Here is a 25019-nt window from a genome sequence, read left to right as displayed (position 1 = left end):
TCATCTTTATCCTCTCTATCTCTCTCTTTCTCTTCTGTTCCTTCTCTATCATCAACATCATCAATCATACAATACACTCTGATGCCGCGATCACCCTCGCCGGACTACCGTCGAGAGCGAGAGCGTGATGGAGGTAGAGACAGGGACGGAGACAAGGACCGTCGTGAGAGGGAGAGGCACAGAGAGTACGAGAGAGATGGGAAAGCATCAAGCTCGAGGAGGGATGATCGAGATAGAGATCACGACAGAGATAGGGAGAGGTCAAAGAGGGACGATAAGGATAGAGATAGGAAGAGGGACAGAGACAGACATGATGATGACAGGAGAGAGAGGAAACGTGAGAGGAGTCGGAGCAGGAGTAGAGATAGAAGTCATAAGAAGGAGAAGAAGAGGAAAGAGTGAGTGGCGAAGTTTCTCAGTTCCGTTTTGACATGCATATGGGGATGCTGATCCTGTTGTTGTAGTTCACGAAGTCCTTCACCTTCCGGCAAGTCGAAACGGAAAGAAGCTAAACACGCCGCCAAAGCTGCCGCCAGACGTGAAGCCGAACTAGAACAATCCCGAGCCTTGGCCGAACTATCCATGTACTCCGCTACCGACAATCCTTTCCACGACGCCAATCTCGGCGAGCAGTTCTCATGGCACAAGAAACGGGACAAGGAGAAGAAAGCTGGGATGTCAGCTGAAGAGATCGCTATAAAGGATGCTCGAAGACGTCAAGAGGCCAAGGAGGAGCTGGAACGACTGAACAAGAAGAGAGCGGAGAGAGAGGTGGAGATGCAATTGAGGGACGACGAAGAACAGAGGATGAAGAGATTGGCAGAAGATGCTCAGATGGCTGAGTGGATCGCTAAGGAAGATGATTTCCAATTGGAGCAATCGAGACGAAGAGCAGGCATCCGACTTCGAGAACAGAGAGCGAAAGCGATCGATTTCTTGGCTATCAACCTCCGTTTCGCGGATGTGCACAGTTTGGGAAAACAGACCGCTGCTGTTGGAGCACTGGCAAACAACAACCCGAGGAAGGGTGAAGTGGAAAGGGAAGAAGAGGAAGAAGGCTGGGGTTGGGCGGATGCAGGATTCGAATTCGAAATTGACGAACCATGGAAGATCTTCGACAATCTCAACTTGGAAGACTGCATTGAGCTGGAGCAGGACATCAAAATGTATTTAAGCCTGGAAAAGTCACCTATCAACATCGAGTTCTGGGAGGTAAGTGTCATCCTCCAACTCTCAGTCGTTCTAAAGTCTCGCATTTCACATTGTCACACGCAAAACTCTCACTATGGTCGTTTTGCCGCACCTGCTGACACACTTCTAGGCAATGCAAGTAGTATGCGACTATCATCTGGAGCTCCTTCGAAACCCGGATCACGCCGAAGGCGGCCGTCTCTTTGATCGCGAAGTCGACGTATCAGCCAGCAGAGTGGTCTCAGGCCTGAGTCTTCAACGACTCATCGAGCTGGAAAACAAGACCAACGCGATGCTGAGAAGTGGTCAACCCGTTGATGGGGAGTTCTGGGATCTTGTGCTGAGGAAGATTCACGTGGAAAAGGCTATCGTAAGTCCCTCTTTCTCCCTGTGTGTGGCATGCTGCATGCAAGCTGACATTTCCCCCTAGGCTAAACTGAATTCGATCCATGAGATCGTGTTGAAAAACAGACTGGAACAATTCAAACGACGTCAACGAGAAGACGCCGCAAAAGTACAGGCTGAACTTGGTGGAGTTATCGTCAACTCCGCGGACAACACATTCGGAGGAGATATGCGTGCAGATGCTGGAGACGTTGAGCTGGAGGACATCGAGGAGGAAGAGGACGAGGACGATTACGTGGAGATCTATGACAAGGAGATGAGTCCTGCTCCAGCAGATCCTCGGACTATGGTCCTGGAGGAGAGAAGATTGCCGATCGTTGATGAAGAAGATGAGCTCAGGGCGCTCGTCAGTTTCCGGATACATTTGGTAACGCAAGGAAACAAAGCTGACGGGCTATCTACAGTTCGCCGCCCGTCACTCCATCACCTCATCGACCTTCATTCCCAAATATGCCCGCGCTTCCGCCACGACTGCTCAGTCCGTTTCCCGTCCCTCCGCTGCCGACCTGGAGGCGGAACGAATCTATCGAGAAGAGGCAGAAAGAGAAGCACAAGAATATGGATCTGATGAATCTGAAGAAGAGTTCGGCGATCTTGATGCTGGGCTCGAAGTTCCTGGAACGTACGACTGGAGTGATAGGTATCGTCCTAGGAAGCCCAGGTTCTTCAACAGGGTTCATACCGGTTATGAGTGGAGTAAATACAACCAAACGCATTATGAGTGAGTAATAACCCTACCCACTTCAGATTGCGTCGGATGCTGATATGGTCAATGTAGCTCTGATAACCCACCGCCAAAGGTTGTGCAAGGTTACAAGTTCAACATTTTCTATCCAGATTTGATGTAAGTGGTTCGAGCGCCGGTTTCTGAATTCGAACGAGTTTCAAGAGCTGAGACAAATTCTCGCAGTGACAAATCGAAGGCTCCGACATACTATCTCAAACCCATTCCTGACGATCCTGACACCACAATGTTGGTTTTCACTGCGGGACCGCCGTACGAGGATATTGCTTTCAGGATCGTCAGAAGGCCATGGGAATACTCGCATCGAAAGGGATTCAGGAGCACGTTTGATAGAGGTGTCTTGCAGCGTGAGTGAAATGATTGGGTTCATTACGAGATCGAGCAGGGCTGACATGAGTATCTAGTGTACTTCAACTTCGGAAGAACATTCTACAGGAAGTAAGCAGCGTGAGGACGGACACGGCAGTCGCCGTACAGAGCGAAAAATAGGGTCGACGTGGATAACCTCAGGAAGCTGGTATACGAGTTCACAGAGGTGGAAATGCATTTCTGTATATTCACATGATTGAGGGATACTTCATTGGGGGTTTCGGCTATCCAAACTGTGATTCTGCGGTGCAAAGGGGCCAGCTACTGTCGGACTACCGGAGTTAATGTCTGCGTAACAGTCACCAGATAAAGTGAAACAACAGGCCACGGCCGGTCTATCTGCCACTCTGCGCAAAATCGTGCGAACGGATTGTCAATGTTCCCACTGATCCGACCTGACTCCGGTAGTGGATGGTCCCGACATTCCTACGTTCCCAAGATTCCCCGAACCATGAAGACGCCGCTGATCTATCGTGTGATCTCGAAGACTTCAACGTCGACGTCGACGTCAATTTTCGTTGAGCCCTGAGCGCGCCCTTTGATCTAATGTGTGTTCTCGACGACTTCGACGCCGACGTCGACTTTTCGTGCCGGATGAAGTCTCGCCTCGTCTCGTCTCGCATCCGTTAGAAATCAGTTTACGACGCAACACCCTCCCACTCTTGAACAGCCCAAGCATTCGCTCCACCCCTCTTCAACGCCCTCATCTCCTCCCTCTTCTCCTTCCTCGACTTCTTCTCAGGCACCCCGCGCACGGGTGCCGTGTTGGGTTCGTCGGACCATGCGGCAATCTCGTATGCGTTGGCGTGTTGTTCGGATTGGAGGGAGAGGGCGAGGAGACGTTGACGTCGGAGTCTTTGGTTGGTTCGGATCCATGAGGAGATCTGTGAGAGGAGGGGACGTCAGTATGGGTGATCGTATGCAGAGATGAGCTGAGAAGTAACGAAATCATAAGAAGAACGGATGAGAAGGACGGAGTTGGACTATGATTGCAAGTAGAGGAATTATGCGCTCTATGTCATCGGATATCGAGACCCCCACTCACCTTGAAGAACAGGACCAACGCCGTCAAGATCAAAACGATCACACCAGCCGCCACGGCCGTCCTCACGATCTTGCTCGTCGCATAACTGTACACATATCCACCTGTGGTCGTCGCTGCACCAGCTCTGTCGGTGGTATGATCGGGACCAAGGCTGGCATTCGCTCCTGCACCGGTGGCAGTGGTGGCAGAGGACATGGTGGTTGGAGTACCGGCTGTTTCGAGAGATACCATTGTGGGCGATGTCTGATTTTTCACATATACTTGTCTGAGTCACTCAAGGCCGCCAAGGACAGGCAAGAAACGTCGTTATCCGCGTGATTGTCGTCGACGTCCCTGTCTCCTGATGTGGGCAGACCGGACTGTCAGAATGATTTGTAGATTTCAAGTCCACTTTTGGGAACTGCAACGCAAGGAGGGATGGAAAGACCAAGTCTCGTAAACAGCTCGAGTGGCAACAACAATGAGCGTATTTAGGCGTGCAACATAGCCACGGTGTTGTGTCGCGCCTAAATTCTCATTTCCCTTCCGACCCAATCTCATTAATCCTCCTTCTGACCTCTATCCTCATCTTATCATCGTCGTCTTTGACAAAACAAATATCACCACTCTTCCGCTACTTCTACTCCGTCACATCACCATCGATACGCGGCATCATGATCCGACCAACAGTATCATCACTTCCTCGTTCACTCGCTCGACAAAGCCAATCTCAGACCACCGTCGCGAGACGGTACGCCTCTCATGGACCTTCCTATAACCCCCCTTCCGGATATCTTTTCGCAGAACGAGTAAGTGTGCGTGCGTTCTCAGCCTTCCGGACTGCGATATCCTCGTGGATGGGTGTGATATAGATTACGCAGGAATGGTTCGCTGAAAACGTTGATCTGGTCATAGCCAACGAAAGGCGGTAAGAGGGAGAAGGAATCATGGGAGTGAGTAGCGTTTTCCCATAGCATCATGCTTGTCAAAGTGTCCTACTTCTTCTTTCGCTCTATCGACATGCGCCAATTATCCATGAAGACAGATCATGCGGGCGCATGTCAGGCGGTCTCAGGCTCACAGTGGCTGACACACCTGCTTTACAGAAACATTTACTATGTTGGCATGTTTGGCGGTATGGCCCTCGCAGCTGTCATTCTCACTTACAAGCCTGACACAAGGTGCGTAGAAGTTCCTATGTTTCGTGTTAGACTGGATACCTACTGACCTATCTCTTCTTGTTCCTTTTCTGCCCTTGTTCCTCATTGCTGTACTTCGACATACGTATCTTGGCAACACTCAACCTCGATTCAATTCTGCTCGATTGCACCCACTTTACGCTTCTCGTCAACCATCCAATCGCTGCTCCACCTCGCGGTCTCATCACACAGTATCCAAAGCTGGGCTTTGAAGGAGGCGAAGGCTCGTCTCGATGCCAGGGGTGAGGAGTATGAGTACAAGCCCAAGTCTGCTTAGCTGGACTTCCAGGGGAGATTGGAGCAAGCAGCGATGGCGACAGTAACGGAACGGGGGCCATCGTGCTAGGTTGATGCATCTTTTCTTAGACTGCGGTGGTTTGGTCAAGTCGCTCTACTATCACTGACTGGGCCGAGGGACGCCAGTGAGCTGATTTCAAGACAGTTTTGATATCCCTCCAGGTGGCGAGCCAGGATTCAAGGCAAAATCCAAGGACAGTGCAAGGTGTATAGAAGTGCATGGTATCAATATCAATTTCGCTCCTCGACTCATCACTCCTTCGCAGCCGCTCGTTTCCTTTTCCATTCCTCTGCTCGGAGTCTTCTGAGGCGCTTTTTGTCTTCCTCGTCGACATCTATCGTTTTGCCATCACCATTGATCATCTTATTTTCTATCGCTTGCGTTACAAACCGCGGTGACAGTGTATCTCCCTCTTCTCGACCGGCGGAAGGTAGGTCTGGCGGCGGCGGCGGCGGTGGGGGGAGCTGATCCTCGTCAGCAGGCGGAGGCGGCGGCGTATCTCCTTCAGGAGATCCGGGTGTCCCCTCTTCTTCATCGCTATCACTCCCATATCCGCCCAACACGCCTAACCCTTTCTCACGTTCTTTAGCAATTCTCTTCTCTTCCATGTTCTTCCTGAAATCAGCTTTGGCCCGTTCCCACGCCGACTTGTATCGTCCTCTGAGGAAAGAGAAACGCTCGTCGGTGGCGTGATTCGTGAGGATGCGAAGTTCGAGGACCGACGGATTGGGCGAAGAGAGGATGGCGTGGGCGGTGTGGGTTATCAGTTGAAGTATCTGTGGAGTCGGCTGTGCAGTGCAGGCGCAGTGTGTCAGAACTTGCTTTGGGAGACGAACAAATGCTATAATGCAAGAGGTACAGGACAAGTTTCGTAACAAAACGAGAGAAGTACAAAGTGACGAGGAAGAAAACTCCTCACCTCTTCATTTGGATCCCAATCCCCTTCACGCCTCACACTCGTCCCAGTAACCTCCCCATCTTCTCGTTCCCTCTCCTTCAATCTGGCCTCTCGCAAAGCTTCTATCCACTTCTTCTTCTTCTGGGCCTCATACTTCTCCAATTCCTCAGCATCAGAGATGTCGAACGTCTCTTCAAGATCGGACGGCAAGTCGAACCAAGATGACGATGATGACGGCGTGGGTGAAGGGGCTTTTGCAGAGAGTCGAGACGATGAGGAGGAGGGCAACGAAGGGACGAGATGGAGGACATCGTGTCTGTTCCAAGGGAGGAAATATCAGCAACAGTCGTTTGGAAAGAGGACAGAAGAGGCGATGAGTACAATCTCGTCCGTTGAGTAGGCTCTTCTTGTCAAACGTTCGATCCTGCACATGAGGCGCATGATAGTACAAATGCGCATGTCCGATATTGTAGATCCATACTGGATACTCTGAATACTTCTCTCGTTGCCACCTCGCCCTTCCGATCTTGCAAGAATGCACTGCATGTATTTCGAGACCTCAAGACAGATCAACCTACCTATCCGCCCAAATTTCGCCTCGGCCAATCCCACCGACATCTTCCTCAACCTCCCCAGCATACTTGATCAATCCCACTCCCCTCCTCCCATCCCTCGAAATGACCTCTTCAGCAAGAGCAGGTTGACCATAGACTAGTTGAGCCTCGTAGGCCTGGATGAAGGCAGAAGAAGGGATAAAAGATCGGGCAGGTTCTGATCGATAAGGTCGTTTTGGATGGGCGTGTTTGTTGTGATTGTTGTTATGAGGGTTGAGATATTTCGGGGGCATGCTTTGGAACGAGATGAAAGGATATAGTAAGGCGAGAACAAGATAGACGAAGGAGAATGAGAGGTGGAGTGATGAAGACGGGACGAGGGGTGATCAAGAGATTTCGGTTGTTGGCTTAGTCGCGGATGACAGGAGTAAACGTCTGAGACTAGGGCTGGTGGAGGCGCGCGCGATGATCACACCTCAAGACCAGTTCAACTTCATCAGCCTATTCATGGTCACCATATCACACACAAGTCACATCTGAAGGCATGTTGAAAATGGTGCGAACAGACGGAAAACAGATCCATACCAAATGATCGCGTTTCTGACAATGCGTAAGATCATCTCATTCCCATTCTGCAACCACAATCTTTCCCAACCTTCTGCTCAATAGCAAAAAATCAGACCCTAGCTTGGAAATCACCCTTTATCTCCTTCAATATCTGGAGCCTAGACTCAAACTAAATTGCAAATGCTTGGTATCTTACGCCTTTAAAGTCGCATTATCCTTATTTGAGCATTTAGAGGGTTCTGAACAAACCTATTGGCCGGATCTGTAAAAGCAAACCTCTTCTACCATATCACCCAAAGTGTGTGTTTGATGCTCATTCACAGTCACAATACTGCTCCAGGACAGTCTCATTGCAATCAACAGGGTGTCAGATGTTGCTTGCTTGGTATTTTGTACCCAACAACATCTTCGAACCGAAACGTCGGCAAACTTATCAACCCTATTCACCACATACGATAAATACACAAATTGTTCAGCCACTCAAGGTTCCTTTCCACATCCAGCAAATATGACGTTACGCATGCAAGGTTTGGCAAACTTGGACAAAGAAAGGGATATTGTCACGATCGTATACCAGTAAGGCCAACTCCCAACAAAGTTCCCAGGAGTTTGACAAACAATTGAACAAAACAGCATTCATCGGAGAAAGAACCGAACGTCGGCAAACTTATCAACCTTATTCACCACATACGGTAAATACACAAATTGTTCAGCCACTCGAGGTTTCTTTCTGCATCCGGCGAAAATGTCGCTACACATGCAAGGTTTGGCGAACTTGTGCAAAGAAAGGGATATATACATGAACATAGTAGAAAGAAAAAGGATGTCCTGACGGCCATTCCGCCACGACCACGAATAAGCCATTACTACGTAAACCCTCTTGATATCTTTGACTTCTTCGATATCTTCGAGCACAACTCAATATACTCGCCAAAGACCGAGCTAAAGGGCGCTGCAGGTGAACGATAGAAACAGGAGGAAGTTGATCGATGTTCTACGCATCCTGGCGGATGGATCAGTGGAGATATATATATACATGGTCTTAGTTCTCGTTGTTCTAGTCTTTCTCTAGTGATTTCTCGATTGAAAGTCATACCTAGTACCTTGCTCATCGTTCAACGATATCACTGTGGTACCTCAGTCTATCTAGAGCTGCTACAAGCCCTTCTAGATATCCGTGTCAAGTTCCTCGCTGTACTCGCTATCCTCATTATCCTCGTTATTCTCGTTATCCTCGTTATCGTCGTTTCCTCATATCATACTGTCTCGTTGTGTGATAGGGCTCAATTACTGAAGCCACATTGACCATCGTGACACATATGACTACCCTTGTCAACTGTAATTGCAAAGTCCATCCAATCCAGTGTACCGCCATCTCCAGACTGCCCATAATCTGAAAGATCATTGCTTGTGCCGCCATCATGACCTTTGGCTGGCTCTTCTATGTGAACTGTTCTTGTTGTATCCTTGCTGGGTTCCGACCTCACACTGCTTCCGGTCTCATCAATTGAGAGGTCCACTGCCAGAGACTTGAAAGAACACCCCGTGTGAATTTCTGACATAGCTAGAACTTTGCGATCCATACTGCTATCAGGCATGACAAATGTCAATAGTTCAGTGGGTTGAACAAATTTTGGCATTGAGCTGTCAGACCTGACATGAGGGTCTGCATGTGAAGCCATGTTGCCTCCTTCTTTGCTTGCACATTGTGTCTCATCCAGATTGTCAGAAGAACTGATGATCTGCTGCTCACAATCCTCGTTGGTGTTGTCTTCTGATCTGCCTTGAACCTTGCTGACTGGAGGGACAAAGTCCATGAAGAAGTTTTTCAGACTTTCATCATCACTGGGTTCTTGGTCTTGTTCAATGTTGTGTTCTGACTCTTGGTCATTGTGACTGACGAAAAAGTCAGTCAGATCCAATCTGCCCCTGCTTGAATCTGGGTGGTAGCTTGTAGCATACACATCACAATGTGAATACCTGGGTCTTGCTCTTGCATCTTCAGGGACTAAACCTTGTTCATGGAGCCTTGCATACAGTTCAAATGAGTGATTCAGGTGGTCAGTCATGGCATGTTCTGATCTAATCTGCAACATCAGTGTCAGTACCCTGTTCTGTAGTCTTTGACAAGAGCACTACTGTGATGTTTGAGAGGAGTGAGAATCTGCCACGGAAGAGATAAAGGCAGACAGATGGTCATCCCAAGAGAAAGGACCAGCTACAGAAACCCCACTAACACATCGCCCACACAGGCCTCCCTTTGCGCTTGCTTGGCATTGCCCAAGAATGTGATTTGCTGTGCATGAGCACTGAGACATTGTTGGTCTTAGTTGTCTGTACTGAGCTGCTCCCTTGGCCTTTTGCTGCTTATAAAAAGCAATATCACTGTTTGATAATTGCTCAGCCTCCATGTGTCTTTTGTGTTGCTTGCACCAAGGCAGTGTCTGTCAGATGCAGGCACCAAGTCATGAATGTCTATCACTGACTTACACATGGACCACATTTCCCACCTGAAGTGGCTTCAATCATACACTTGCCAAAGTTGTGCTGCCAATGTTTGCAAAGGCACACGCTCACGGCCCCATCCTGAGTTTGTAATCTTTGATATAATCTTACTGCTCCAGATGCCTTGTCTGCTCCCCTGTGTCTCCGCAGAGACTTTCATGGTAGAAGACCATGGATCAAAGCCGAAATTCAGCAGAACTCAAAGCAACCTCAATGGAAGGTATGCCTGCCTGCTGCACTTCAGGAGCATGCAGTCATGCAAACACATTGGAAATTTGGGTGATTGTGCAGGCATCCACTCACACAGTTCACACACATGTTTTGTTCTTTTGTTTTAACCCAAGCTTGACATTGCGAGAAATAATGTGACACCGAGCATACACATTGTGAACTGCCTGCCACTGGTGGCTGTCTGTACCAAGTTGCACCTTGTGATTGCTGCAGGTGCAGATAAGCAAGGTCACTATTTGTCCACTCCTCGGCGTCCACATGTTGCCGCTTGCGCTGTAATTGACTGCATCAGTATCATGAATATGTATCCTTTTCTTTTTTGATCAAAGTTCCTGCACGTACACAAAGATCACATTTCATGCCTGTGACAGCTTCACCTCTACAGGTCCCAAAGTTGTGTTTAAAATGGGTACAGCAACATGATTGGGAGTATCCGGTCATCATGACAACAGTGATTACAACTGTCTGACAGCTGTTGAGTGTTTAGGTTGTTGTCAATACTGGTTATCACACGAAAGAAGCTATATTCTGTCAGTGGATGAGTGATAAAAATCCTGTTGTCTTGGACAAATGTAAGAGTCGGGAAACTGGTGAGCGAGATCACAGCTAGTCTAGGCCATGAAAGGTGAGCCTTCCTGTATCACTTGAGCAACTGGAAGGCCATCCAGAGGGGCCCAAATCGATGAGAAGACAGTGCCGTGTCAAAAGCAACACGGGGAAGGGGAACACTGTGAAGACCTTGAGTGGAAAGAGAAGACAACCTGAGCGGAATATGTGCAGATCTGTAGCTATACGCCATGTTCTCTGCATGAGGTAAAATATGGAGAAAGAACCATTCACAGATAACAAAAAGCACCGCGGTTGATCTTTGCCGCTACTGGGTCTCCCGTCAATCATTGTTTTGACTCGCGCCCGCACTTTACAACCTCTTTGTGGACCTGGTGTCAGTCATACCCAGGACGTTGATGGTGAAAGCTTCCATCAATGCTACATGCAATGTTATATTACTCTACTTGTACAACCCGTCCTGCGTCCGAATTAAAAGGCTACAGGGTGTAGCATTCACCATGGAACCCTATCCCTCCACATCTGACCCTCTCCGCCACCCCTAGACCTGCTACTGCGTTCTTCGCCTCCATGACGAGTCCTTCCGGCCCACAGGCTACAACCGCTAGACCACCTCCATGTCCTGCGCCCAGGCCATGATGCGGCATTCGAGTATTTTGCTCGTCGCCAGACAGGGATGTGGATTCACCTGTCTCAAGTGAGACGCCACCTGGAAGGGGTGTTGGGAGTGGCAGAGCTTCTCGAACCAGTTGCGCGACCTCCGGTCGGTAGGGAGACAAGGTTGTGGTAGATGGCAAAATGGAAGGTACAGGTGGGAGAGGATGAGGTGGGTTGGTAAGATAGAGGTTGTATGTGAGATCTAGGAAGAGTCTTCGAGACAGCGCATGGAGATGGCATAATGTCGGCGATAGAGCTTTGATGGTTGCTGGGTTGACAGATAATAATAAGCTACAGAGCATTTCTCTGGTTCGTTTCTGGGACTGAACTCACACATATCCTTGACAACCCAGGCAACATCAACTTTGCCCGGCCCTCTCCCTTTTTCCCTGACCCTCAACGCCTCTTCGATGCCGCCTAAAATGAAAGTGACACCACTACCTCCTCCTACCAGCAGAATGTTCTCATACTCGCCCAGGTCAATCTTCAGACCTCCATAAGGTCCGTCGATCATGACCTGCACTCGTTGACCGGGATGATCCAGTCCTCCTACCGTCGGCGTGCCATTGGCGAGGAATCTCTCCTTCTCTTCGATATCGTCGCCTACTTCAAAAGACTCCACATCTCGTGCCATTGTATGCAGCTTTTTGGTCCAGTCGCCGGATACTTTAGCGTACAGCATAATACCCCTTGGTGAGGCTGAAAATGGAGTGGACGGCGCGTTCGTAATGGTGAAAGGGTGTGACTCGAATATCCCGGATCCGCGGAGAACTCGAAGGAGGACGTGCTGGGTAGGGAGCCAACCAGCGTCACAGTCTGGGATATGAATCTACAGGTGAAGAGGGACGTCAAATCTGGCTACGACCGTCGGAAGCGTGAAATGTGGACTACTCACCATCGTTAACGTGTCATCGATAGGAACCAGAGTAGCATCCTTGATGCGATACCTGAACATGCGAACGAGAAGACTGTGCATGGCGGCGTTCAGCTAAAGAGACGACTCAAGCAGAACAGTCAATCAACATACTCGTAGGCATAGATGGCTACACAAGGGTAAATCCAAGGTCGGCTATACGGTGTGTGGTACGAAATGGCCGCGAAAAAGCCAGTGAAAAACATCACACTGAAAGATGCAAATTTTGTTAGAAACAGCACGTCATGTACCGGCAAGAAGACAACTGAAACTCACTGAGCAATCCAAAAGACCTGGTAAAACTTCCTTCTGACCGGTTTTAAACTCGTGATCACTACCATGCACATGAAGGCATAGGCCAGTATTCCTCGCCTACTTTTCGCCGCGTTGAGCTGATCGTATTGATTGGTCTTGATGAACTGATTGATCCACATCCCGCCGTGAACGGTCACAGTAAGGAAGAGTGTCCGACCCGTCCATCTGTGAAGGAAATTGTAGTGCTCGTACGACAGTGAGGGGAGGAAGATGGGCAAGGGAAGAGGTGATTTCAGAGATAGTAGAATGATGACGGGGAGTTGTGACAAGGCAATGAAACCTACGGACCAACGTACACCATTCAGCACGATCTTCCAGGGTTCACACACAGCAGACAGCAGGCACGCACCGGGACGGTTGGGATTCTGAGTCAACTGTGCGCCGACAAGAAAACAGGCCACAACGGCTGCCATATATCCCAACACCAAGACAATTTGCGATATCCCCAAGGTGAAGTATGCCCTACGACAGCAATCACCCACTTGACCTTTCCACCAGGTCAAGCTTGGCATCGGTAGAGTCCAAAGAGCGAGACTTTGAGCCATGGCTTGGACCCCAATGTGGATCCGTCCAACGAATGACCGTCTAATCGGGTTTGTGTCCTGCTTTCTGGGAGCGAGGCGAGGTGTTGAGCGGCGTGTGAACGACCCATCAGATTCCCTTATCGAAGAACCAGCAAACAACCGACCGACGCGATAGGAGTGAACGATATAGGGTATGGACACGAGCGATGACAAGGCGAGGAACGAGGTCCAGATGATGGTGAATTTCGTTTGCCATGTAGGATCTATACGGTATGAACTGAGAATGAAGGTCGCATCAGTATTGCACAGGGTGGAAGGGAGGAGACCAAGACGCACTCGTAGATCTGCGAGTGAGGTAATGTCAGTCGCAGGTGCTATCATCTCTGACTTTTGTCAAGAGCTCACCTGTAGTTGCGTAGGAACGGGGATGAAACCCCTCGCATGTTCCGAGCTTGTTGTCATGACGAAGAAAGAAGAGCCCGGTCTGGAATAGCAGTGGTTGTACTGGACAAGTGGGAATGCTAAAGGGAGCCGAGTCTATGTGCTCATGGTATGTATCTGTTCGAGCCGATGTACGATGCTGAAGGGTTTCCAATTCCATCAGAGAACAGGAGCTTTGTCGGGAACATCATGTTCAGAGTTATTTTGGAGGTGATTGGCCACTCGTGCATCAGATCCACGTGGGAGATCACTGGAAATGGCCTCAATACCTCAATATACGTAAGATATCAGGCTCACCTGATTGCGCCATTAAACCGGGCTCAGGCACGCAGGTGGTGTAATCAGCTGCTTATACTCTGTGATATATAAACTGAAGAGAAAGAGAGAAAGATAATCTGATGATGCAATGATGCAATGATGCAATGATGCGATTGATGCACGTAACTGATCTGGCCTGTCTTTCTTGTCTCCAGCCCTCCGACCGATACTGTGGTCATTATCGCAAGATGCAAGTGACAAGCAGCAGTCCCGACCCACATCCCTTCTGGGAGTTCGTGGTGGGGTTCTGCGGAGTGGCATACTTTATCGCTTGGTCATACTCTTTCTATCCGCAGATAATATTGAATCACCAGCGGAAGAAGTGAGTGACCACTCGCTCAAGCGTTCGAGCGTTTCCCCCAAAGGGCTCCCTGGTATTCGAACATCTTACCATGAAGCTGATCAGGACCTCTGTCTTTCTTAGGACGACCGGCCTCTCTCCCGATTTCATATATGTGAATCCCTTGGGTTTCCTCGCTCTCACGATCTGGAGCTGGGGGGCCTATCTCTCCCCCGTCGCCCGACGTCAATATCAAGAACGTCACGATGGTCATCTGCCTCAAGTTTCCACCTCGGATCTCGCCTTCTCTCTACATGCGCTGTTGATCTCGCTGATCACGCTTGTGCAAGTATGGTGGTACTCTCGTCGAGCCGCTTCGTCTCTCACGGGCCCTGACGCAGATGAGGAGACGCCGCTCATGGGAGATACCGATCCCAAGCCCGTCACATCTTCCTGGTCGACGATCAAGGGAGTCGACATCTTCGCACCGCGAAGTCCTATCCGTCCTTCGATCCTGACTGATCTGGCACTTTCGGCCCTGATCGTCTCGTCCGTTGGTACTGGTGTATTGGTGTGGGTCGGGAAAACGCAGTTTCTCGATTGGCTCTACTTCGTCTCCACCTTGAAGCTCGTCATCTCAGCGATCAAATACGTCCCGCAAGTATTCCTGAACCACAAGCTGCGGGGCATGGAGGGTTTTGCTGTCGGAGTCGTTGCTTGCGTGAGTCGTCAATCTACCAATGCCCAAAGTCGTCGTCTTCTGCTTGAGTCGCGCTAAACCGGCGCACGCTCTAGGATATGATCGGATCGGTCCTGAGCTTTGCGCAACTGGTCATCTCATCGATCTTCATCGAAGGCGATCCATCAGGTATCATCGCCAATCCGGCCAAATTGGGATTATCGGGATTGTCTTTCTCGTTCGATCTGATCTTCCTCGCGCAGAAATATTGGTTGTACAGGGGAGATAGAGGCAAAGGGCGAGCAGCGAGGCAGCATGGGAACGAGGAATAGAGCTGTAGACTCTGTCGGCATATATCATCGATACATGCACATGTATACAAAACTGATCGAGCATCGGGTCCAACGAGAGTGGTCCTTCGCTGCGTGATCCGACGAGGCCGGACGAACCTCAGTCCCTTACTGATGCCGATATCCCACGCGCAGCCGTGTGCTGCAAGTCAGCTGGGCAGTTGCAAAACGGAAGTCGAGCAAGTAGTGAATCGTCTATCTGATTGCGGTTACGAGGAGACCGAATGGTCTCGCCGGCTGGTGTCTCTGTACTATTCCGCTTCCCTCCCGTGACGCCCTCAGTGAAAGGAGACGACCAATGTCCTGTCCCTGTCATCCAAGATAGTGTTTGTCACAGTACTTTCACAATGAAAGGATCAAAAGTGCAAGACTATCTCTCCTGGATCAATCCTCAGCAAAGCATAGCTGTTATATAAAAGCTGCATTTTTCAGGTCTGCATGGTAGTATTCCTATATCAAAAGTTCTACCCATCTTTACTCCTTGAAGGATTTGATTGTTATTCAGCAAGATGTCAGACCAGAATGTCTCCTCTCACAGCCCGGTGAGCAGCAGCTGACTAGCACAAGGTACAGATGCGCGATTGTCAAGATCATGTCAGTCCGTTCTCGAGATGATGGCTGCAAGAATGGACCGATGGAAAGTGTTATTTCTGTGTCATTTTGAGGCATTCCCTTGCCCTCGCCAGACAAGTCTCAAGAGATGATGCTGATTGTCTGATGCAGACTTCAGGCAGACACAATGACGCTGACATGTTGATGGTCCATGACCACAGTATAGAATCAGTGCACGACATCATATGTGGTGCGCAAGAATGGTGGACCTCGATATGCCTGTACAAAAACTGGTATCCTGATATATTGCCAACGCCAGACCAACACTGGCACACGTTCATGTTGTGCAAGTTGATGGGCAGCCATGTTTACTCCCTTTCTTTTCTATTTCACGGCTTCGAATACCCTCCAGCCAAGCCCTCTTTTGGGCCAGCAGCCTGAAGTCCTCCTTTCGCTTGACTTCCGCGACGTCATACAACAGTCAGACCCCAATGCAGGTCGCATGCCAAGCTGCAAAGTAGTACCGATAACACATGCTTACTTCCAACTCTACACGACGAGAAGTTAAATCCCTTCCTTTCCTCATGCGACGCTAGACCCTTTATCATCCCTGTATGCCGCCGACTGGAAAGCTCCCTTACCTCCGCCCTGGATTCGCCTCTCATCGCACAACCCGTTGTATCTCTCAAACGTCTTCCACTGTGACTTCCAAGCCTTGCTCTGTTGATCCACCCCATACAACTTGTTCTCCTTGCTCCTGAACTTCCGCTTTCTCCAAGACTTCCCGATGTAAGGTATCTACTAAACTCCTGCCTTTCCTGACGTAACATAGCAAGGCGGGATTGGCATCGTCGCCTGTTCTGTCTTGCAGAACTTCGCTGGCGGGGACTTGGGTGACCGTTTCATCATTATACTTGAAGAACGTATCACCTAGAATTCGGAGAGGTGACATAATGGGTTGCGAGGCAAGAGAGCACCGATTGTAGGGAGAGACCATCTGTCAGCCACCGGTCGACCGCGCCCAGTCGCATCAGGCAGATCGCGATCAAACTCACTATGATCAGGCAGGAAAGCCTGGTATGTCCAGTAGTGTCCTGATCCGCTGCTCTTCCCTCTGTGCATGAACACGCTGACCAACTCATACTCCCAGTCGTCGATGTCACTCTGCCAAAGTTTGTCCATTTTCTCTCGAAGTCTCGGCAAACTATCTTGCAAAGACGCAATCTCGAGATCGACTTGTTCTGCTTCTGTTTCTAGAGCTGATACGAAGTCCGCAGTGAGCTGTTGAGAAAGATCAGGATCGTTTTGTTCTGATTCGGCCAATTGACGAAGAGCAGTTGAGGCGTGTCTGAACGTTTGCGGAATTGACATGGGCTGTGCGATTGCGTAAAATAGTCAGCAGATGCCTGCCCATGTATACCTTTCTATACCCACTTTGTGATTCCGTAACTGGTGCAGCCTTGTCCTGACCTTGACCATCTCTCTTGTCAACTCAATCGCCTCTTCACGCTTCTTGCCGTCCGCAGAGGTCAAATACCTTCCCATTGACAAGGTTTGCTGGAACCCGATATGAGTGTTTGTTTTCCTTTCCCTCCCTGTTGTAGGATCGTATTGAGATCGCTACAAGAGGAGGGGTCAGCGTCCGAGTGCATTCGTATTACTCCGGGACCAGACTCAAGTCTACTTACCCTCATCTGAATGTAAAGCATGGGGGGAAAGTCGTCCATCAGATCCATCATATAGCCTTTCTTGCCCTCATATTCGATGTCCGCGCCTTTCAGATACAATTCCGCAAGACAATCGTACAGGTCTTTGCCCTCTTCTTCCACACCGATAATAGGGTGCGTGAAAACTGATTCGACTGAAGTTTGAGCTTCGTAAGCTGTCTCTTGCAGACTTTGCGCGGGACGTTCGATGTCGGGGTCCTCTGATGGAGTGGCCGACATCGACGAAGAAGGTGATTCGTATATGATTTGTTGACGGAATTTGCACGAGAACAAGCTGAAATGTTTCGAGAGAACATGAGCCTCTCTGCGTCCGTACGGGAAGAAGCTGCTTACCTTTGAATCAGGTTGGAAGAATCACCCCCAGTCTCGGCACATGGCTCATCGAGGGCTAACTCGAGCTGAGAAAGAACATTGATCAACACCTCGGCGGAGTCCTGTTGCAGCCCTATTGCAATATCTCAGCATTTCAGCCCTTTCATGTAGTCGACCTGAAAACCGCAAACTCACCGAATCTCAGTCCAGAGCTAAGTGTATCTTTCTTCATCAGAGGTGGTCTCGGCGGCAGAGGCGGCGGCACGCTTGGCGCATCGTATTTCGGTTCGTCCGTCTCTTGGACCGGAGACTTCAAATCAAGGTGTCCGATCTCTGTGGCAGCCGAAGGTGATCCGACATTTGCAGGCGGCGCTTCATTTTCGTCTTCATGCTGGCTTAGAGGTTGGATCACCTCATAATCGTCAATGTCCATAGGCGTGTCGGCTTTGTCGATGTGTTCGACACCGTCTGCCCTCACTCGCACACGATCTTCAGACGAACGGGACGAATCGTCGCGATCCTCGCTCGCTCTTTTGCCAAGTATGGAAGTAGATCTCGATCGCGACGGTGAGCTTGGCTCGTCGTCGACCAGGGGTGGATCGCTGGCGAAAAGTGGAGGGGAAGTCTCCGGAGACGCCACACGGGTAGAGGATGGTGATGAGATGTCAGGAACATCTGGAATATCAGGTATAGAATCAAAAGTGGGCCCGGTCACCACTGCAGGATTTTCACTTTGTGGCTCAACGATGGCGTCTACCTCCGGTCGAGTTATGGCCAGGTACGCCAGCTCTTCATCTGGACGAACGGAGGACTGCTCGGACTTGTAGAGCTGCAAGAACAGCAGCCGGAGTTGTCTCACAACTGGGGTAGGGAGTCAGCGGGTTTCTGACTGTATGTTGTCAAGCTTACATCGTTTCGCTCGCTCGACGTCTGGCTTTTGTTGAGTTGCATGAGCCGAATCCGTCTGCTCAAACGACAAGACAGCGTCTCGAAGCGGTTTAATTGAGTACAGGTACTGCAAAATCGAGTTCAGGTAGCTAATATTCCTGTTAGCCTTCTTCCAGTCATCCAGTCATTATGTCAGCTGACCATGTGTTTCTGAGATACAAGTCAGCTTCCGTTGTACACTTTACCGAATGATACAGCTCACCCTATGTTTTGCAGGCCAACAGGGATGTCCAACCGAGCCGGGACGTCAGGTTCTAAATTTCCTCCATCAGCTCAGAACTTTTGGGGCACGCTTCTCATGACACACCTCGTGAGCCCGTTTGCAAAAATGTTTGCAATCCTGGTCGCTGTTCACCGGGAGCGTCCGCAATGATTGACAAACACAACTTGTAATGGTCTGCCTTGCCGGGGTATTCGTTGACCTGTCCATATCGATGGTTAACCTCTGTTCTTTTGTTAGTATTGGGCCTACGTACGGCCATTTCGTATTGCCTTTCCGATCGGTAACCATCAGTTAGCTAGATCCTTGCGGGTCAAAGCAAAGTGTCCGACTCACATGATCAAACCATCGTCCACCGCATCTCTTGGCGCACTCAAAGCAGCATACGCCTCGTCAACAGATATCAGAGCTTGGCCACTTCCACCAAGCCTTTTCATCAAATCTGAATTTCTCTCTCTGCCCAGAAGCACAAGTGCTCTCGCCAAATCTTGTTTCTCCTGTGTCGAAGTCGCAGTCTGGACAGCGCGCTTGTGTAAATCCAGGACATAATCGTCTGGAGCCTCTGGTGCATCCACGCCAATGACTTCAACATGTTGAGATGTGTAGCCAATGGTTTGATAAGCTCGATCAATATCGTCTGCAGATTCCTTTCAGTTAGCTTGCGATGGGTCATGAAAAGCAAAGCCTCAGAATCTCACCGGAAGAGTATTTGTCGAGTGATCTTTCCGTCGCTACTCGCAGCTGCAAAGCTTCTTTTCCCGGCGTTGGCGCTTGCGCAACCTGTTCCAAAGCAGCAAGATATCTGGGCGTATTGCGGATATCGCAGGAGATTTGTAAGCCATAAGCAGTCTCGATGGTCGTAGCTCTGTCGCTCTTAGTTGCTCCAAGCGTGTAACACGCCGAGCGAGCCGTATCGGGGTACGGGGTTGCACCTGTGGCGATGTTAGGTTTTCCTTCTGTCGACGTCAGGTCTAAACAGGGAACATACCTTTTGGGTAACGATGAAACTCGACGACGTCTGCAATAGCCTCCTCGAGGGGCACGGCCTGTATCCACGGTGAGCCGATCGGAAGAATACCTTTTAGGTCGAACGCATCAGCTATGCCTTCGAGAGCATATCGCTCCACACTGACTATTCCGCTTTTGGTATGCCAGCAAGTGTAGGGTGACTTCGACCCAAGCCCGGATCATATACTGATCCATTTGCATCATCTTCTGCTTGTCTTCCAAAGCGCTTTCGTCCCCCCCGCCAACTTTGAACGGACCGACTCGGAGACCTTCAGGTTCCTGCTGGCATGCGAAACCGATTTGGTACAGGATATTGGAGGAGGTGAGACCAGCACCTATCTTCTTTTGGTACGTGTTGTTATTTAGTGCAACCCAGCCACGTTGGCCCTTAAAGAGCGGATTGATGAGGAGCCTATCTCGATCTATCAGCCCTGGAAAACTGACGGAGTATTTGGACTAACGTAGCGATAAGACTCCAAGCCTCATTGACACTCTGAGGTCCACTCCAACCGGGGCCAGGGTTGTTCATTTTCTCGTCGGTGAATGATCTAGCCAGGGCCACAGGAATTTGGCCAGGGACCACTCCCTCGTCCACCAAGATCCACAAGTCGGACGAACAGCTGAGGAACAACCTCGCATCGCTTTTGGGCATAGTGAACTGCGTCCACGAGGGATCCACGTCCACACCGAAAGTGATATGCGGGAAGGCGTTCATCTTGTCGTCCACTGACACGCGATCTAATCTTTCTGCTGTCTGGGGTTCCACCAGAGTCGAAAACTGATGAAGGTGATGATGTTCCTCCTCGGCCATCATGCGAGATGTTTGAAGATCGTTGAGCGCCCTCCACTCCTCGTGACGAGCTGCCCGAGCTTTCTCGAATTCTTCCTCGGTCGCATATAGTCCACTGGATCTGACGGATGCTTCCCAAGCTACCATATTACTGAGCCAGCCAAGCTCCCCTCGACCAAGTTTTATACGTATCCATCCCCAGCAGGTCGCGCAGAAATACCACTCGTTATGGTCACGTCTTTGCCCGGGCAGCGCATCCCACACGTCATCGAGGTTCGATATGTGTTCAACACCCGGGACAGATGGTATAGATGCGGAAGATCGGTGAGATGGCGCAGGGCTAGGGGGCAGAGGTGCAGCTGTTGAAAGCGAAGGTTGAGGGGCACTCGTACTAGCGGCTGATACAGGCCGAGGAGGAACTGGTGGTTTCTTCGACGGCTGGGGCAATTTGTCGATGCTTGGTTGTACGAGCTCATGTTCGTGTGCGATCATCAACCATCGTCTAGGCAGTACACCAGGTCCAATCTGTGGCCTATCTGAAACGTCCCCGGTCGCATCAACGTCCATGTTGTAATTCTGCAGATTGACTTTCCAAGCGTCGACATTGCCAGTCATTTCATCGCCAAGAGTATTCAGACTAGCTCTATCCTTCGATGTCGGAGAATCGATCGGCATCGCCTCATCGTCACTACCGATGTATTCAGCGACGATACCGGGGGTATAGCCGGGAGGGTGTTCTTCTGGCGGCTCAATCACAGCTTCAGGTGGTCGGTAAGGCGCGTGAGGAGGATCCAGCTCAATGTCGGTCGCTATCTCTGGGGAGTCCGACCGGAAATTGGGGACGGAAGATGGTTCTGCACGGACGGTAGACGTAGGGCTGGTAGAGAGGGTCGCTGGGAGAGGGGTGGTGTAGAAACGAGTCCTTGATGAACCAGGCTCAGAATGATCATGACGGTCACTCTTCGCTGATCGTGTTGAGACCGGAGAACGAGGACCGGCAGGTTTTGGAGACAGCGCTGTCTGCGATGAAGAGGGAGACGACGACGGAGAGGAATCGGTCATCGGATGGTATTGAAATGCTCGAGCGTATTGGCTGCCAACTGATAGGGATTTGCTCGGCGAGCGTGGGGATCTCGAGCTTTTGGGGCTGGTGGGGGATTTGGGCTGATCAGCCGTCATGGCGCTGAAGGAGAGCGGGCATCAGCATGTTTGGAAGGTTCTCCGGGCTGCGCATCAAGGTAACGCGCTCTTACTCGGTATCCGTTCCCGTGGCCTGAGCTATGATGTGCGTCGTTGGTCCAAGTCATTTACTGATCATTAAGAATGATGAGTGAAGAGCTTTAGCTCGATGGGTCTCCGTCAGTGTCTCGAACGAAAGAGGGGTATCGCGCAATGTAAGAGGAGGAGTGGACGTCGTGGGAATGACACCGAGACGAAGGCGGAGGAGACCAGTCGATGCTCAGGAATCGTTGATCATTCAAACGTCTATTTCAGCTGCAAGTTGTCAGTCGGTGCGTTGGATTGATGAATGGCGGTGACATCTGGGCTCATTAGCTTCGCCAGCTCGGTCGAGTCACGTGTTCATGCCACGTGATTCGTCCTTCCTTGCTCATAAGTTCAATCTGATCCCGCTCATCTTCGCTCTCTCTCTCTTTCTCTCGTTCACTGACCCCCACTTCCCAAAAGTTCCACTCTACATCTTCATCTGCTCACTCGCTCTTTGTCTCTCGTGCGTTCAGCTGGCTCATCGCGGCCACAGGATATCGCTGTAACCAACTGAGATCTCACTCACGATGGCGAAGAGAGGTGCTGAAGATCAGTTGACAAAAGACAATGCGGATGCCGATGGCTCAGACGATGAGGTGAGTTATCATTATTGGCCAAGTGTCCCGTTGCGCAAGCTGGGTCTGATATCCCCTTGATAGCCCGGCCAGAGATCACTCCCGCTTGCTCCTGCGGAAGGTCGAGTGTGCGTCCATGTCTCATATCAATGACACGGCAATGAACTCACATCTGTTCATAGCATCCGAGGTCTGCCCAAACGAAAAGGTCTGGGTACTCCCGCTGCTACCACGCCAGACGTACGTCTTTGCGAAACACAAGTCCTCATAATTCTACTAACAATTCAATCCTTGCAGCTGCCGCTATCGACCCCCACATCTGGTTTAACGGCGCCTCCTTCTGCATCTCCTTTCGGTGGCGGATTCTCTTTCGGAGCGCCTTCCTCCGCTTCTTCTACACCATTCGTGTTTGGCTCCTCATCGTCCACGACCGCACCTGCTGCTGCTGCTGCTGCACCCTCACATGTAAATCCCTTCTCCGGCTTCGCTTTTGGCTCGAAGGCGTCACCAGCTGCACCTGAGGCACCAAAGGTTGCCAATCCAGCATTTTCTTTCGGTGCGCCTGCCGTTCCTCCGGTACAAGGTTCCTCATCGACTTCCACTGCCCAGTCATCCAAACCCTTTGCAGGGTTTTCGTTCGCATCCGCGTCTTCTTCTGCCCCGAATCCCACATTGAGCGACTCCGCTGCTGCCGCAGCCAAACCTTCCGCCGCATTCTCAGTAGGATCAACATCTACTTCTACCGCTTTCCCCTCAACCACGTCTACGGCCTTTTCTGCGCCAGCGACAAAGCCTGCTGAATCACTACCTGCTACCGCTTTCAATCCTTCACCACAACCGTCACAGTCCTCCCCTCCACCGGAAAGTGAAGTTTCATATTACACGGCTCTTCGTGGTCTGAACTCTTCATTCCTGTCTTTCCTCAGTCATACCATTGAGACAGATCCTTTCGAAGACCTCTCCACCTCAATTCCCGGTTTGTTGAGGCAATACGAAAAATATCTCGACGACGCAGCAAAGAAGGCAGGATGGAGACCAGAGGGCGCTAAGTCTGCTATGAATGGTGGAGCGACCAACTCATCGGCTCCGCTCAATGGGTCCACAGCACCCAAAATGCCAGCTCCTCCTGCTGTTGGTGGTTTTACTTTACCAAAGGCCCCTTCGTCTAGTACTACCAAGTCCTCTACCCCAGCATTTGGCGGATTTACTCCAACCCCCGCTCCAGGCGGTCTATCTTCTTCTTTCACTTTTGGAGGTGCCAAACCCACCACTCCCGCTCCAGCATCTACGTCATCAGTCGCGACACCCAAAAAGCCGTCCGCGGAAGTCACCAAGATGGTCGAGGATATCATTTCGGGGAAAGAGGAAGAGAAGAAGGAGGAAGCCCCAGCCAAACCGTTCTCATTTGGTGCGCCAAGTGCGACCCCTGAAAGCAACAAGAAGGCGACGAATTTATTCTCTTTTGCTCCATCTGGGCCGCTTCACCCATCAACTCCTGAGAGTAAGACATTCACCCCATCGTTGACTCTTGAAAACGCAACCCCTGCAAAACTCGGCAAATTTGGCCCCGGCGGCTCTCAGCCTCAACTCGCCTTCGGGGGCGCAAAAACTTCCCCTGCCACTGGCACACCTGGCACACCCGCTACGGCCAAGCCTTTCAGCTTTGGTTTTGGTTCTAGCGCGGGTTCAGGATCGACCACTTCTCCGGCAACAGGTGCTGGTTTCAGCTTTGGTGCGAGCTCCACTCTGCCTGCTACCTCTACTGGGACAGCTGCACCCGCCTTCTCGTTCGGATCCAGCTCCGCGACTGCACCCAAACCAGCTGCAGGGACGTCTTCGTTCGCTTTCGGTTCAAATTCATCGACTTCGACGCCCTCTGCGACTTTCGGCGCCAAGCCGGCTGAAGATGCTCTCATACCGTCTTCGTCTGCGCCGGCACCTGCCGCGCCATCCGGCTTCTCTTTCACGCCGTTTTCCCCTAAACCTGCTGAGGCTCCTGAGGGAAGTGGAGGTGAACCTACAGCTGAAGTCGATGCAACACCTAGTAAGAACCTTGCTGAAACAGCTGGCGCGGGCGAAGAGAATGAAGATACTGTAGTGGAACAGAGGGGTAAACTGAATGGTTTAGAAGGCACAGAATTTGTCTTAAAGGGATTGGGTCAATTCAAGTTGAAACGAACGAAAGAGAACGATTCTACCGGGAAAAAGAAGAGGAGATTATTGATGAGGACTGATGGAAACGGCAACGTCATCTTAGTGAGTGGAAAGCATTCTCTGTTTTGTGACTCGATGGGGTTGTGGAAAGCTGACAGAGCGAGCTTTAGAATATGGCCGTTAGCAGCAGTTTCAGGCCATCGGTGGACGGATCACATATCAAATTCCTCGGGTTTGATCAAAACGGTAAACCCGTGTCGTACGCCTTGAGAGTAAAGAACGCACAAGCTGCGTCGGATCTCCAAAAGGCTCTGGAGAAAGAGGTGGAGGCGATCAAATCTGAAGCGTGAGGAGGTCTAGAGAACATGGTGAATCATAGTCTATTTTATCTTGCTCCATCTTGCGGGTCGTGATACTGCATAGCGTGAGATGATGTA

General features: G+C 50.5%; 8 protein-coding genes across 8 annotated transcripts; 4 read left to right on the top strand and 4 right to left on the bottom strand.

The window, feature by feature from the left end:
• Window positions 1–81: 81 nt before the first annotated feature.
• IAR55_001535 (uncharacterized protein) lies at window positions 82–2783 on the top strand (the record flags this gene model as incomplete). The annotated part of the gene is made up of 8 exons (XM_066944662.1): window positions 82–398; window positions 465–1212; window positions 1322–1561; window positions 1622–1942; window positions 2001–2317; window positions 2375–2440; window positions 2507–2688; window positions 2746–2783. The coding sequence occupies 8 exons, from the start codon at window positions 82–84 to the stop codon at window positions 2781–2783; spliced, it is 2229 nt and encodes a 742-aa protein (XP_066804585.1).
• A 565-nt stretch (window positions 2784–3348) lies between these two features.
• On the bottom strand, window positions 3349–3986 carry IAR55_001534 (uncharacterized protein; the record flags this gene model as incomplete). Its single annotated transcript, XM_066944661.1, has 2 exons — window positions 3349–3594; window positions 3756–3986. The coding sequence occupies 2 exons, from the start codon at window positions 3984–3986 to the stop codon at window positions 3349–3351; spliced, it is 477 nt and encodes a 158-aa protein (XP_066804584.1).
• Window positions 3987–4408: 422 nt separating this feature from the next.
• On the top strand, window positions 4409–5210 carry IAR55_001533 (uncharacterized protein; the record flags this gene model as incomplete). Its single annotated transcript, XM_066944660.1, has 4 exons — window positions 4409–4543; window positions 4650–4687; window positions 4841–4915; window positions 5126–5210. The coding sequence occupies 4 exons, from the start codon at window positions 4409–4411 to the stop codon at window positions 5208–5210; spliced, it is 333 nt and encodes a 110-aa protein (XP_066804583.1).
• A 272-nt stretch (window positions 5211–5482) lies between these two features.
• On the bottom strand, window positions 5483–6976 carry IAR55_001532 (uncharacterized protein; the record flags this gene model as incomplete). Its single annotated transcript, XM_066944659.1, has 3 exons — window positions 5483–6019; window positions 6151–6445; window positions 6708–6976. 3 exons carry the CDS (start codon window positions 6974–6976, stop codon window positions 5483–5485), a joined length of 1101 nt encoding a protein of 366 aa, XP_066804582.1.
• Window positions 6977–11032: 4056 nt separating this feature from the next.
• On the bottom strand, window positions 11033–13424 carry IAR55_001531 (uncharacterized protein; the record flags this gene model as incomplete). Its single annotated transcript, XM_066944658.1, has 8 exons — window positions 11033–11478; window positions 11544–12039; window positions 12106–12178; window positions 12238–12333; window positions 12400–12718; window positions 12788–13239; window positions 13299–13306; window positions 13368–13424. The coding sequence occupies 8 exons, from the start codon at window positions 13422–13424 to the stop codon at window positions 11033–11035; spliced, it is 1947 nt and encodes a 648-aa protein (XP_066804581.1).
• A 485-nt stretch (window positions 13425–13909) lies between these two features.
• Window positions 13910–15012, top strand: IAR55_001530 (uncharacterized protein; the record flags this gene model as incomplete). Its single annotated transcript, XM_066944657.1, has 3 exons — window positions 13910–14043; window positions 14146–14722; window positions 14797–15012. 3 exons carry the CDS (start codon window positions 13910–13912, stop codon window positions 15010–15012), a joined length of 927 nt encoding a protein of 308 aa, XP_066804580.1.
• Window positions 15013–16267: 1255 nt separating this feature from the next.
• IAR55_001529 (uncharacterized protein) lies at window positions 16268–21766 on the bottom strand (the record flags this gene model as incomplete). Its single annotated transcript, XM_066944656.1, has 15 exons — window positions 16268–16512; window positions 16638–16956; window positions 17017–17202; window positions 17271–17583; window positions 17643–17754; window positions 17817–18482; window positions 18531–18658; window positions 18772–18823; window positions 18877–18991; window positions 19046–19061; window positions 19126–19426; window positions 19488–19721; window positions 19778–19867; window positions 19923–20209; window positions 20259–21766. The coding sequence occupies 15 exons, from the start codon at window positions 21764–21766 to the stop codon at window positions 16268–16270; spliced, it is 4572 nt and encodes a 1523-aa protein (XP_066804579.1).
• Window positions 21767–22380: 614 nt separating this feature from the next.
• Window positions 22381–24932, top strand: IAR55_001528 (uncharacterized protein; the record flags this gene model as incomplete). Its single annotated transcript, XM_066944655.1, has 5 exons — window positions 22381–22449; window positions 22513–22556; window positions 22611–22668; window positions 22726–24684; window positions 24753–24932. 5 exons carry the CDS (start codon window positions 22381–22383, stop codon window positions 24930–24932), a joined length of 2310 nt encoding a protein of 769 aa, XP_066804578.1.
• Between the last annotated feature and the right edge of the window lie 87 nt (window positions 24933–25019).

The sequence above is a fragment of the Kwoniella newhampshirensis genome, chromosome 3 (assembly GCF_039105145.1).
Source record: "Kwoniella newhampshirensis strain CBS 13917 chromosome 3, whole genome shotgun sequence".
NCBI lineage: Eukaryota > Fungi > Basidiomycota > Tremellomycetes > Tremellales > Cryptococcaceae > Kwoniella > Kwoniella newhampshirensis.
This window is presented reverse-complemented; position numbering and strand designations above follow the sequence as displayed.